The sequence below is a fragment of the Piliocolobus tephrosceles genome, chromosome 10, assembly GCF_002776525.5.
Source record: "Piliocolobus tephrosceles isolate RC106 chromosome 10, ASM277652v3, whole genome shotgun sequence".
Taxonomy (NCBI): Eukaryota; Metazoa; Chordata; class Mammalia; order Primates; family Cercopithecidae; genus Piliocolobus; species Piliocolobus tephrosceles.
Window position 1 is genome coordinate 7,796,913 of NC_045443.1, and position 14,911 is coordinate 7,811,823.

A 14,911-nucleotide genomic window follows, 5' to 3' on the forward strand; every position below is an offset into this window, starting at 1 on the left:
GCAGGGCTTAAAACCTGGATGACAGGTTGATAGGTGCAGCAAACCACCATGGCACATGTATACCTACATAACAAAACTGCAGGTTCTGCACATGTGTCCCAGAACTTAAAGTATAATAATAATAATAATAAAGGGCGGGGCATGGGGGAAATTTCATGACAATGATTTTTTGGAAATAAAACACAGACAACAAAGATGAACGTAAACAAATGAGTTTACATCATACTGATAATGGGTTAATATCCAAAATACAGAGAGAACTCAACCCAATATTGAAAAAACAACCTGATTAAAAACGGGCAAAACAACAGATATTTCTCAAAAGAAGACATACAAATGACCAACAGGTATATGAAAAAAAAATGTTCAACATCACCAATCATCAGGAAAAGGCAAATTAAAACCACAATGAGATGTCACCTCACCTTATACCTATTAGATAGCTATAATCAAAAAGATGAAAGATGAGGATTGATGAGGTTGTGGGGAAAAGGGATCCCTTGTAAACTAGTGGTGAGAATGCAAATTAGGACAGCCTTAAAAATTAAAAATAGAATTACCATGTGATTCAGCAATTCCACTTCTGTGCACATTTCCAAAGTAAAGGCAATCAGTATGTTGAAGAGACATCTGCATGCTTATGTTTATTGCAGCACTATTCACAATAACCCACATATGGAATCAACCTAAGTGTCCACTGATAGATGAATGAAGAAATGTGGTATATATACACAATGGAATACTATTTAGCCTTTAAAAAGAGGGAAATCCTGTGCTTTGCAACAACACAAACGATCCTAGAGGACATTATGTGAAGTGAAATAAGCCAGGCACAGAAAGACAAATGCTATATTATTTCATTTATATGTGGAATGTGAAAAAGTTGAACTTATAGAAATAGAGAGTAGAGTGGTGGTTACCAGTAGCTGGGGGAAGGTGTTGGGAGGATGTTTGGTCAAAGGGTACAAAATTTCAGTTGGGTAGGAGGAGAAAGTTCAAGAGATCTATTGCACAACTGTAGTCACAACTGGTGACTACAGTTCATATCCCGGTATTATATTCTCGAAAATCACTCAGAGGGGTAGGTTTTAAGTGTTCTCCACCAGAAAAAAATAAGTATGTTAAGTAATGCATATGTCAATTAGCTTGATCTAGTCATTCCACAATGTATACATATTTCAAAATATCATATTGAACATGATAAATATGTAAATTTTTGTCACTTAAAAAATAACATGAAGGATATATGCTTGAGGTGATGAATACCTCATTTACCCTGATGTGACAATTACACATTGTGTGCCTTTATCAAAATATCTCATATATCCCATAAATATATACACTTACAGTGGACCCACTGAAATTTAAAAAAATTAATTGCATAGAAAACTACGATAGTTAGCAAGTTAGTGGACCCAAGGTTTAGTGTTGTACTACTTTAAATGCCAACTTTTCTTTATGTGAATATGTATCATAAGTAACTTTTAGTAATATACAAACTTACTTTATGACCATTATATTTATACAGAAAAGACATAGCTTATGTATTTATTTCAGCTTTAGTTATAATGTCCTGAGGAATGAGAAACTAAACCACTGAGTCTTTGTGCCCTTACCAGGTGTGGCTATGCATTTCATTCCAGTGAACCGAATTACAGTAACAAAAAGCAGTTAAAGAACTGTTGTGAGTCATGCCTTATAAAACTAACCATATATTATTTACAGACCCTTCAATACCGTTAACTTTCCCTTTCTTAGAAAAACTAAAGTAAAAATAAACTATTTTTATTTGGTAATAGAAAAATTATTCAAACCAAATAAGAAAAAATATATATAGTACTCTATATGAAAATTGAAACACTGTCAAATAAAACACATTATAATACGCCTAGGAAACTCTACAAAAAATCAGGAAGCTCATTTAGAAATTAATGGAATTAAGGACAAGTAATTAAAGCAAACTCAAATCAGTAATATTCTTATTTATTTACTTATTTAATTCCCTTGAAAGTCTCATATACACTATTAAGTAGTCACATTCACAAACTTAATTTTTATAAAGTCAGCAGCAGTCTTAGGAATACTAGGAGAAGAAGAACTCCATAAAAATGCAACTGTAATAGTCAGTGAGGGAGGTGAATTTCTGCTCCATTCAATAGTCCAGGTCTTCATCAAGGTATCTTCAAGGCTGAACCAAAACCATAAATAGAAAATTGTCATTTTCCTCTTCATATGCATATAAGAATTCATTACATTATAACACAGAGACAAACTGACTTGTGTTAAAAATTATACTACTTTCCTGAGCAGAAATTTTAAATGCTATTTTTTTTTAACTTCAGTGTGTGTAAGAATTACTTTTATTCCATGGAAATACAGTAAAATTAAGAAATGCCATTTTTAGAAGCTGGCAAGATGGTTGAATAGGAACAGCTCCAGTCTGCAGCTCCCATTGAGACCAACGGAGAAGCCGGGTGGTTTCTGCCTTTCCAACTGAATGGCGCCTGGAACCCCAGGGAGACAGAACCATTCGCTCCCCTGGAAAGGGGGCTGAAGCAAGGGAGCCAAGTGGTCTCACTCAGCGGGTCCCACTCCCACAGAGCGCAGCAAGCCAGGAACCACTGGCTTGAAATTCTCGATGCTAGCACTGTAGTCTGAAGTAGACCTCGGACAATCAAGCTTGGTCAGGGGAGGGACATCTGCCATTACTGAGACTTGAGTAGGCAGTTTTCCCCTGACAGTGCTAAGGAGGCCAAAGAGGCCGTGGCCAGAATGCCTCTCTAGATTCCTCCTCTCAAGGCAGCAGCCCCAGTCAGGGGCTTATAGATAAAACTCCCATCTCCCTGGGACAGAACACCTGGGGGAAGGGGTGACTGTGGACGCAGCTTCAGCGGACTTAAACATTCCTGTCTTCTGGCTCTGAAGAGAGCAGCAAATCCTGACAAGGAGAATTCTCCCAGCACAGCACATGAGCTCTGCTAAGGGACAGACTGCCTCCTCAAGTGGGTCCCTGACCCCCATGCCTCCTGACTGGGAGAGACCTCTGAGCAGGGGTCAACAGACACCTCATACAGGAGAGCTCTGGCTGGCATGAGGCCAGTACCCCTCTGGGACAAAACTTCCAAAGGAAGGAGAAAGCAGCAATCTTTGCTGTTCTGCAGCCTTCACTGGTAATATCCAGGCAAACAGGGTCTGGAGTGGACTTCCAGCAAACTGCAGTAGAACTACAGAAGAGGGGCCTGACTCTGTTATAAGAAAAATTAACAAACAGAAATCACTAACATCAACATCAACCAAAAGGACCCCCACACAAAAACCCCAACAAAGGTCATCAGCCCCAAGTATCAAAGGTAGATAAATCAATGAAGAAGGAAAAATCAGTGCATAAATGCTGAAAATTCCAAAAACCAGAATGGCTCTTCTCCTTTAAATGATAACAACTCCTCTCCAGCAAGGGCACAAAACTGGACAGATAATGAGTTTGATGAACTGACAGAAGTAGGCTTCAGAAGGTGGATACTAACAGACTTGTCTGAGCTAAAGGAGCATGTTCTAACCCAATGCAAGGAAGCTAAGAACCTTGATAAAAGGTTACAGGAACTGCTAACTAGAATAACCAGTTTAGAGAACATAAATGACCTGATGGAGGTGAAAAACAGAGCATGAGAACTTCATGAAGCATACAGAAGTATCAATAGCCAGATCAATCAAGCAGAAGAAAGGATAACAGTAATTGAAGATCAACTTACTGAAAAAAGGAATGAAGACAAGATTGGAGGAAAAAAGAATGAAAAGGAACAAACAAGGCCTCCAAGAAATATGGGACTATGTGAAAAGACCAAACCTATGATTGATTGGTGCACCTGAAAGTGATGGGGAGAATGGAACCAAGTTGGAAAACACTCTTCAGGATATTATCCAGGAGAACTTCCCCAACCTAGCAAGACAGGCCAACATTCAAATTCAGGAAATACAGGGAACACCACTAAAATACTCCTTGAGAGGAGCAACCCCAAGACACATAATCTTCAGTTTCTCCAAGGTTGAAATGAATGAAAAAATGTTAAGGACACCAGAGAGAAAGGTCAGGTTACCTACAAAGGGCAGCCCATCAGACTAACAGTGGATCTTTCTCCAGACACCATACAAGCCAGAAGAGAGTGGGGGCCAATATTTAACATTCATAAAGGAAATAATTTTACCCAGAATTTCATATTCAGCCAAGCTAAGCTTCATGAGTGAAGGATAAATAAGATCCTTTACAGAAAAGCAAATGCTGAGGGATTTTGTCACCACCAGGCCTGCCTTACAAGAGCTCCTGAAGGAAGTACTAAATATGGAAAGGAAAAACCAGTACCAGCCATTGTAGAAACACACCAAAATATAAAGGCCAATGACACTATGAAGAAACCGCATCAATTAATGTGCAAAATAACCAGTTAGCATCATGATGACAGGATCAAATTCACACATAACAATATTAACCTTAAATGTAAGTGGGTGAAATGCCCCCAACTAAAACACACAGACTGACAAATTGGATAAAGAGTCAAGATTCACTGGTTTGCTGTATTCAGGAGACCCATCTCATGTGCAAGACACACATAGGCTCAAAATAAAGGGATGGAGGAAAACATAACAAGCAAATGGAAAGCAAAAAAAAAGAAAAAAAGAAAAAAGGGTTGCAATTCTAGTCTGTGATAAAACTGACTTTAAGCCAATAAAGATAAAAAAAAGACACAGAAGGGCATTACATAATAGTAAAGGAATCAATGCAACAAGAAGAGATAAGTATATTAAATATATATGCACCCAATACAGGAGCACCCAGGTTCATAAAACAAGTTCTTAGAGACCTATAAATAGACTTAGACTCCCACACAATAGTAGTGGGAGACTTTAACACCCCATTGTCTAATATTAGACAGATCAATGAGACAGAAAATTAACAAGGATATTCAGAACTTGAACACAGCTCTGGACCAAATGGACCTAATAGACATTGACAGAACTCTCCACTCCAAATCAACAGAATATATATTCTTCTCAGCACCGCATAGCACTTGTTCTAAAATTGACCTCATAATTGGAAATAAAACACTCCTCAGCAAGTACAAAAGAATGTAAATCATAACAAACAGTCTCACAAACCACAGTACAATCAAAGTAGAACTCAAGATTAAGAAACTCACTCAAAACCTTACAACTACATGGCAACTGAACAACCTGCTCCTGAATGACTACTGAATAAGTAACAAAATTACAGCAGAAATAATGAAGTTCTTTGAAACCAATGAGAATAAAGACACAACATACAAAAATCTCTGGGACACAGCTAAAGCAGTGTTAAGAGGGAAATGTATAGCACTAAATGCCCACATCCAAAAGTGGGAAATATCTAGAATCAACACCCTAACATCACAACTAAAAGAACTAGAGAAGTAAGAGCAAACAAATTCCAAAGGTAGCAGAAGACAAGAAATAACTAAGATCGGAACAAAACTGAAGGATAGAGATATGAAAAACTCTTCAAAAATCAATCAATCCAGGAAATGGGTTTTTTGAAAAGATCAACAGAATAGACAGATCACTAGCCAGACTAATAAAGAAGAAAAGAGAGAAGAATCAAATAAATATAATAAAAAATGATAGAGGAGATATCACCGCTGATCCCACAGAAATGCAAACTACCATCAGAGAATGCTATAAACACCTCTAAACAAATAAACTAGAAAATCTAAAAGAAATGGATACATTCCTGGACACATACACCCTCCCAAGACTAAATGAGGAAGAAGTCAAATCTGAATAGACCAATAACAAGTCATGAAATTGAGGCAGTAATTAATAGCTTACCAACCAAAAGAAAAAAAAAAAAAAAAAAAAAAAAAACATGACCAGATGAATTCAAAGCCGAATTCTACCAGAGGTACAAAGATGAGCTAAGAACTAATACCATTCCTTCTGAAACTATCCCAAATAATAGAAAAAGAGAGACTCCTCCCTAACTCATTTTATGAGGCCAACATCACCCTAATACCAAAATCTGGCAGAGACACAACATATAAAAGAAAATACCAGGCCAATATCCCTGATGAACATTGATGCAAAAATCCTCAATCAAATGCTGGCAAACCAAATCCAGCAGTACATTAGAAAGCTTATCCACCACAATCAAGTTGGCTTCATCCCTGGATGTAAGGCTGGTTCAACATATGCAAATCAATAAATGTAATCCATCATATAAACAGAACCAATCACAAAAACTAAATGATTATCTCAATAGATGCAGAAAAGGCCTTCAATAAAATTCAACATGCTTCATGCTAAAAACTCTCAATACACTGGGTATTGATGAAACATATCTCAAAATAATAAGCTATTTATGACAAACCCACACACAGCCAATATCATACTGAATGGGCAAAACCTAGAAGCTTTCCTTTTGAAAGCCAGCACAAGACAAGGATGTCTTCTCTCACCACTCCTATTCAACAGAGTATTAGAAGTTCTGGCCAGGGCAATCAGGCAAGAGAAAGAAATAAAGTATATTCAAACAGGAAGAAGAACTCAAATGATCTCTTGTTGCAGACGACACGAGTGTATATTTAGAAAACTGCATCATCTCAGCCGAAAAACTCCCAAAGCAGATGAGCAACTTCAGCAAAGTCTCAGGATACAAAATCAATGTGCAAAAATCACAAGCATTCCTATACACCAATAATAGACCAGCAGAGAGCCAAATCATTAGTGAACTCCCATTCACAATTCCTACAAAGAGAATAAAATACCTAGGAATACAACTTACAAGGGATGTGAAGGACCTCTTCAAGGAGAACTGCAAACCAGAGCTCAAGGAAAGAAAACAGGACATAAACAAATGGAAAAACATTCCATGCTCATAGATAGGAAGAATCAATATTGTGAAAATGGCCATACTGCCCAAAGTTATTTATAGATTCAATGCTATTCCCATCAAGCTACCATTGACTTTCTTTACAGAATTGGAAAAAACTACTTTAAATTTGATATGGAACCAAAATAGAGCCTGTATAGCCAAGACAATCCTAAGCAAAAAGAACAAAGTTGGAAGCATCAAGCTATCTGACTTCAAACTATACTACAAGGCTACAGTTATCAGAACAGCATAGTACTGGTACCAAAACGGATATATAAACCAATGGAAAAGAACAGAGGCCTCAGAAGTAACACCACACCTCTACAACCATCTGATCTTCAATAAACCTGCCAAAAACAAGCAATGGGGAAAGGATTCCCTATTTAATAAATGGTGCTGAGAAAATTGGCTAACCATATGCAGAAAACAGAAATTGGACCACTTCCTTACACTTTATACAAAAATTAACTCAAGATGGATTAAAGACTTAAACATAAGACCTAAAACCATAAAAACCCTAGAAGAAAACCTAGGCAGTAACATTCAGTACATAGGCATGGGCAAAGACTTCGTAACTAAAACACCAAAAGCAATTGCAACAAAAGCCAAGACTTGACAAATGGGATCTAATTAAACTAAAGAGCTTCTGCACAGCAAAATAAACTATCATTTAGGGTGAACAGGCAACCTACAGAATGGGAGAAAACTTTTGCAATCTATGCATCTGACAAAGAGCTAATATCCAGAATCTACAAGGAACTTTAACAAATCTACAAGAAAAACACAAACAACCCCATCAAAAAGTGGGCAAAGGATATGAACAGACACCTCTCAAAAGAAGACATTTATGTGGCCAATGAACATGACGAAAAGCTCATCATCACTGGTCATTAGAGAAATGCAAACCAAAACCACAATGAGATACCATTTCATGCCAGTTAGAATGGTGATCATTAAAAAGTCAGGAAACAACAGATGCTGGAGAGGATGTGAAGAAATAGAAATGCTTTTACAGTGTTGGTGGGAGTGTAAATTAGTTCAACTATTGCGGAAGACAATGTAGCAATTCCTCAAGGATCTAGAACCAGAAATACCATTTGACCCAGCAATCCTATTACTGGGTATACACCCAAAGGATTATAAATCATTCTACTATAAAGACACAAGCACACGTATGTTTACTGCAGCACTATTTGCAATAGCAAAGACATGGAACCAACTTAAATGCCCATCAATGGTAGACTGGATAAAGAAAACGTGGTACATATACACCATGGAATACTATGCAGCCATAAAAAAAGAATGAGTTCATGTCCTTTGCAGGGATATGGATGAAGCTGGAAACCATCATTCTCAGCAAACTAACACAGGAACAGAAAACCAAAACAGCATGTTCTCACTCATAAGTTGGAGTTGAACAATGAGAACACGTGGACACAGGGAGGGGAACATCACACACCAGGGCCTGCCGGGGGGGAGGGGGCAAAGGGAGGGAGAGCATTAAGACAAATTTAAGCCCCTAAGGCATGCAGGGCTTAAAACCTAGATGGCGGGTTGATAAGTGCAACAAACCACCATGACACATGTATACCTATGTAACAAACCTGCATGTTCAACACATGTGTCCCAGAACTTAAAGATTTAAAAAAAAAAAAAAAGAATCGCCATTTTTTAAAAGCACCCTCATGTGATTCTGAAGCAGTTATTCAGCGGTGATTACCCTTTAAGGGAAAAGTAGTTCAATTATTATTTATCACATCAGAAAACATTCATATGCTTCAGATTATAAATCAAATATTATTCATGGTTCTCAGTTTACAACACTAGAATTTTTAGCTTCTTTATGCACATACAAATGCATAATTTTATAGATGTAAACATTGTATTTCATTATAGTCAATACATAAATGGAATATTATTATATTTTATAGATGATTTTTTCTTTTTTAGTTGCCTAAACCATAATATTTCCAGCCACTACTCCGTCAACTGGCATTCACTTTGTTTCTAGTTTTTTGCCACTTTCAACAACATTGCAAAAAGGAATCTTTGTGTATTTCTCATTACATACTAGTGACTTTATTGGTATGGAAGAAATTCTCAGGGATAGAATTGTTGGGTCAAAGGCTCTGTGAATCTTTGAAAATAATTTTTAATAGAAGTTGCCAGATTGCTTTCTCCAAAGGCTACCTACCATATCTCACACTTCCAAGAGCAGTGTTTGAAATGGCCTTTTTCTCTGTATTCCAGCCAGTAATAAATATTGATGGTATTTCAAATTTTTGTTAGTCTGATTTGTATAAAGTGATACCTCATTGTTAATTATAATTTCAATCCTCCAGACATTTAAAAATGTCCGTCATTTGAAATTCATTTTGTCTGAATTGTCTTTTCATAGCTTTGCCCAATTATCTATTGGACATTACACATACACATACATACACACAATTTACATTCACATATATTAACCTTTTTGCGCTCTGTACAGTTTATAAGAACTCCATGTATCTATGTGTGTATATATATAGTATGTAAAATCAGCTGTGCATTTTATAGATATTCACAATTTACATTTCGTGTGCTTTAAGAATTCCAACTCTTATCCTTTGTTTCAATCTATATTTCGTATATACAATATATAATATTTCTATAAAAAAACTTTTTCTACATTTCATTTCTAGATATAGTCTTCCCCAAATTATTTTAGAAACAGAAAATGTATCTAGTAACTCATTTCACAAACTTTTTCTCTTGATGTGTAGCTTACCTATACATCTTGTTCACATTTGAAATTTTTTTTATGTTTTTCTCATGAAAGCAAGTTGTGAAAATGCAATTGTAATCATCTTCTCTCATCTGAAACTTTCAAAGCTCATCATCACCTCTTCAACAGACCCCCAAATGAAAGATGAACATAAAGTATAGCAGGTAAGACCATTCATTACAGGGCTCTATGCAGCCTTTTCAGCTTAGATTCTAACCACCTCGCTTCTCTCTATATGGCCTCTTCATATTACCACCTATAGACTATGAAATCTTTTATTAAACAATCATGTCTTTGCCAATAGTATCTTTTATCTCTGTATCTTCAGTGCTCGAGGTACTACTTGTTACCATAAATAGGTTCAATATATGTTTTTGAATAAGAAACTTCTAATACTTCCGTAAAGGCATGGTTCTTTTTTCTGCCTCTAGTTTGCACATATTGTGAACTTTCTTTGGAACTGTCTATTTTTCAGTCATTTTTAAAGTTTACCTTCAATATCACATCACCTTACAACAACCCCAAAGTTTCTTAGGCAAATTTTCTGTATTCTTGTAGTGTCTTGTACAGTCTTTACCATAGCATGTATTATATAATGCAGATGTATAATATGTCTTATCTTTTTCCTGAAATGATACGTGTAATGTCTTCAAAAGATTAATTTATATTTGTTTACTCAGTTTCTCCTTAGCTCCATGGATGTGTTATTATTATTTCTTACTATATATGTATGTGTATAATTGAGATGAATCAGTCATATTTATAAGCTTTTACATATTCTCAATATAGATATATACATATACAAACATATGCACATAAGCATATAAAATATGTATATTACATTCTTTCTTTCTAATGCCAGAAGAGCTCTCAATCCTCAAAAGGAATGTAGCTGTTTTGAACAATGACTAATAAATTCTCATCACTCACCTCACTGGGTTATAAATTCCCATTTTCCTTTTCAGTGTGCCTCAGAATGGCCTCCTTTTCCGTTCCAGAAATAGGAAGAAATTTAGACACAGAAATTAGTTCAGCAGCATTGAAATCAGCTGACTCATTGGAATTTTCTGAAAGGAAGAAAATAATTACTGGGAAATAAACCAGACCTCTCCTCACATAACTGTGAGGCTCTTTGAGCAATTGAAAACACTACCCATAAGTAGGAAGGCAAGTATGGATGATTCGCGGGGCAGAGAAAGTCTTTTCTATTCCTTAAATATGTTTCCTGACACAGTACATGTTTCTTATACCTTAAATATATTCCCTGACACAGTGGCAGATGCATAATTCTTTGGACTGAAGAAGTGAGGCAGGCCCCTCTCAGAAGGTCAGGGACCCTTCATGGATAAAGACAATGGTTTTTGGGATATTTCTTCCAACCCAGTAAAGTTATCCTGCCCCAGAGGCACAATTAGTGCATTGGTGCTAAACAGAAGTTCAAGGACACAATGGCATGATGTGATGAGAAATAAGGCTAGTCCTGTGGATTTTGATGGCTTCTCACGCAATAAAGATATGGAAAGTTTAAGGTTTTCGACTTTCAGGGAAAAATATGATAAATATCAAGGTAGAGAAAAAAAGTGACAGGAAATGGAAATGGAATGGAAGAAACTGAGAAAGACATACGTAGGTCAGAAGATACAAAGCAGCAGCTATGTAGGATGAACGAGTCTAGAGGTCTAATTTACAACAATAGGATTACAGGTAATAAAATTGTACCGTATATACGATTCATGTTAAGTGAGTAGGTTTTAGCTGCTCTTGCCACAAGAACAACGCAAAAAAGGGTTACTATGTCAGATGATGGATGTGTTAATTTGCTTTGCTTTAGTAAGCTTTTTACTATCTATATACATCCCATAAAATCATGTTGTATGCCTTAAATATACACAACAAAATTTATTTAAAGAAAAAAGTTAAACTGTGAACACTTATGACAGTCTTTCATAAGATTAATTTCTGTTATAATAAAATGAGGTCCAAGTCATAACATTCCACTGCATGGTTGTTTTCCTACCTCTATCAGGAATAATCACAGACCTCTTAAGCTAAAGGCCTCCCTATGATTGCAATTTTGATGTTCTCCAGGAATAATTTTCAGTCATTCTTGTCCATTATATGCATCTAAGCTTCCTATTACATTTTTAGAATTTTTTAGCTGTTTATCAAAGTAAAATGTCTATGCCTCAATTGCAGCCCCTGATCTGAACCCCTGGGCAATAGACCCGCCAAGAACCCCACAGACCTGAGGAAATCATTAGGTCCAGATCATCTGTATTCAGGCAAGAATTCATCTCCCGGTATTGAATTTGGTGGACTAAGTTCTCTCCTCTTGAGGAAACTGAAAACAGAGATTCTAGGTTAGGGATCAGCTATCATAATAAAATTTCCCTTCCTGTATGTGTGCTTTTTCCCAGCGCTGCAAACATACCTCGTCCTTATCCATGCTATTGTTTCTATCCCATTCTACTTCCAAGCTCTTCCCTTATAACACCCCACACTCAAAGGAAATAGGCATGAGGCTAAATCTTCCCCACTGCCATTGTATTAATGTAAAAACCCACTATTTTTACCCAAGGACCATAATTTGGGTAAGCAGTCTTCCATAACTCACTGGAGCTTTTCTTAAGTATCTTTAAAAGTCTTTCTTCTCCCCTCCATTCTTACTATAGTTATAGTACTTTTCATTTTTCACCTCAACTGTTACAAAACACCATTCCTGTCAGTCATGTGGTCCTCCTTTAATCTTCATAGATCCTGTTGCCAAAAGATCTTCCTAAAAGATATCTTGACCATTTCACTCCCCTACATAATACTCTTTAATGACTATGAATCTCATGTGAAACATAAGAATTTCATAATTTGTGCCTTTTCTCTTCTTCTGATTTAGCAGCCTCTCTCCTTGCACTCAACTTTTTCTCCCCCTGCCCCTCAGAAAAAAACATGAAATGCTTCATCCTTTAGGCTTCTCTACACTTGTATATACTCTTCTCTAGAATGTTCCTCACCCAATTCTTTGAGCCCCTATGTTTGAAATATGTCCCCCAAGCCTCTTTGAAGCCTCCAGTAATCCCCTTCCCCTTTCATTTATTACGCCCTTCTCTATGCCACTTTTGTTCCTTTTTCCTATCAATGTACAATGGCTACATTGTAGTATATTTGTTTACATATATATCTCTTCCACTGGACTTGAAGTTCCACCAAGATTTATTGTCCATGTCTGTATCTTCAGAGCCTAATACATTGCTCAACAGAACAGTAAAATTTGTAATAAGGAGATTGATTATAGTAAGAGAAAATAAATGTTTAAGTAAAAAAGTCATCTTAAATAATGTCTATCATACCCATTCCGAACTTTCAATTCTATAATGCTCCAATTAAGCGTGTAGATAGAACACAGGAATCATCAATGCAACCTAAAGCCCCTTTTCTCCTCTGAAATCCTATTCCCTCTATTTAAAAAAACAAAAAACTATGTAGAAATTGGAGCTCCCTCTGTTTCCCAGGCTGGTCTTGAACTCCTGGACTCAAGCGATCCTCCTGCCTCAGCCTCCTAAAGTGCAGGGATTACAGGTGTGAGCCACCGTCCTGGCCCTTCCCTCTATTTTGAGAAACTGCTCAAATCTCTTTTAGATTCCATCTATCTGGCCATTAGACTTGAGTCTAATTTTTTTTTCTTCCCAAGAACCCCCTTATTCTGCAGACATACTAGATAAACCCTAATTTGGCTTAAACCTGCAAGCCGCCGTCTCTGTCTTCGCTTTTGAGTCAAGAATAATGCGACGAAAATGGCCAAGAGAACAACTCCAAGGATTCCAACTGCAATAAGGGATGACTGACGGGATGCGTGACCTAAGTAAAAGTAAATATCAAGAGATATGATCATGTCTTATCGAAAAGACCAAGGTCCCTAGTTACTGACTCTCTCTTAGGTCAAATACAGGATCCCTGAGGTAAATATCAAATCCTCAGAACTTCTACCTAAAATTTCTAAACAAGAAAAATTCTATGTATGCAGATAATTGGTCTTATCATCATAAACTCCATGACATACCTGTTGTGGCTCTTCGCAGGGTTTCGTGCGTTGGAATATCTGTGGGAGAAAAGAGAGAGAGAGGCTTAATTCTTTGTGTGATATATAGAACAAACATTTTGATTTCCTTGTCTGATCCCTTAGTACCTCTCAACCAAGTAAATGACTCTTTCCCACCTAAAACTAGAGTCCTCTAGTCTTTCTTTCTCTGCACAGGGGATATAGGTTGTATGTGTCTCCTTGGTGAAGGCCAACGTACAACAACTGTTTTCATCATTCTTTCAGTAGAGACATTACGATTCTCTAATGACAATCCCCACCAGATCCCTTTGTTGATAAGTCCGGTTTTTACACAACACACGTCACTGCCCAACCCCTCTTTGCTGCCAGAGATTCCAAGCTCAATCCAGGCTTCTGGCACTCACCTGTGCAATTCACTGCAGCGTCTTCCTTGTGTCCACACTCACTGTGGCCCCAGCGTCTGGCAGGACAATCCCACAAGGAAGACTCATTCCCTTTGCACTTCACTTCATTGAGCCATATGGGTCCAGTCCCCTGACCAAACTCTGCTTCTTTGAATGCTTTCAAAGCTGGACCACAGCCAAGTTGTTGACACACCACCTGAGCATCATTCAAGTCCCAGGAGTCATCACACACTGTCCCCCAGGAACCTCCATGCCAGATCTCCACACGTCCAGAACAGGAAGTGGGTCCTTCTTGTAGTCTTATCTTGTCTGAAAAATCAGAGACATATAGCTTATTTCTAAGACTTCTAAAAGTTTCCAAGAGTTCATAGGTGAAAAGAGAGATTTGAAACTTAAAAAGAAAAACTATTTAAAATTTTACTGAATATGCATTTTAAAATTTACATTTTTACAAAATTTATCTTTTATAAGAGGACTTGTCATTGCAGCCAACTAGGTATATTTCATCCTGCACATAATATACATAATGTGGGCCGGGCGCGGTGGCTCAAGCCTGTAATCCCAGCACTTTGGGAGGCCGAGATGGGCGGATCACGAGGTCGGGAGATCGAGACCATCCTGGCTAACACGGTGAAACCCCGTCTCTACTAAAAAATACAAAAAACTAGCCAGGCGAGGTGGCGGGCGCCTGTAGTCCCAGCTACTCGGAGGCTGAGGCAGGAGAATGGCATAAACCCGGGAGGTGGAGCTTGCAGTGAGCTGAGAACCGGCCACTGCACTCCAGCCCGGGC

The 14,911-nt window shown here is 37.4% G+C and overlaps 1 protein-coding gene across 3 annotated transcripts in view; it reads right to left on the reverse strand.

Annotated features, from left to right (window-relative positions):
• Positions 1-1,971: 1,971 nt before the first annotated feature.
• The window catches only part of CD163 (CD163 molecule), a 51,048-nt gene continuing 38,108 nt past the window's right edge, over positions 1,972-14,911 (reverse strand). The window contains exons 12-17 of one of the 3 annotated variants that reach the window (XR_002735679.3): positions 14,121-14,429; positions 13,717-13,755; positions 13,372-13,514; positions 11,908-12,003; positions 10,593-10,646; positions 1,972-2,188 (exon numbers count right to left, since the gene is read on the reverse strand). Coding sequence is in view for 2 of the 3 variants with exons in the window: in XM_023232453.3 (XP_023088221.1) it covers positions 10,602-10,729; positions 11,908-12,003; positions 13,398-13,514; positions 13,717-13,755; positions 14,121-14,429 (689 nt within the window). In the remaining variant the exon portion in view is untranslated. Of the gene's footprint in view, positions 2,189-10,592; positions 10,730-11,907; positions 12,004-13,371; positions 13,515-13,716; positions 13,756-14,120; positions 14,430-14,911 lie in introns of those variants that run through there. The other 2 variants (XM_023232452.3, XM_023232453.3) reach the window with 2 other exon arrangements.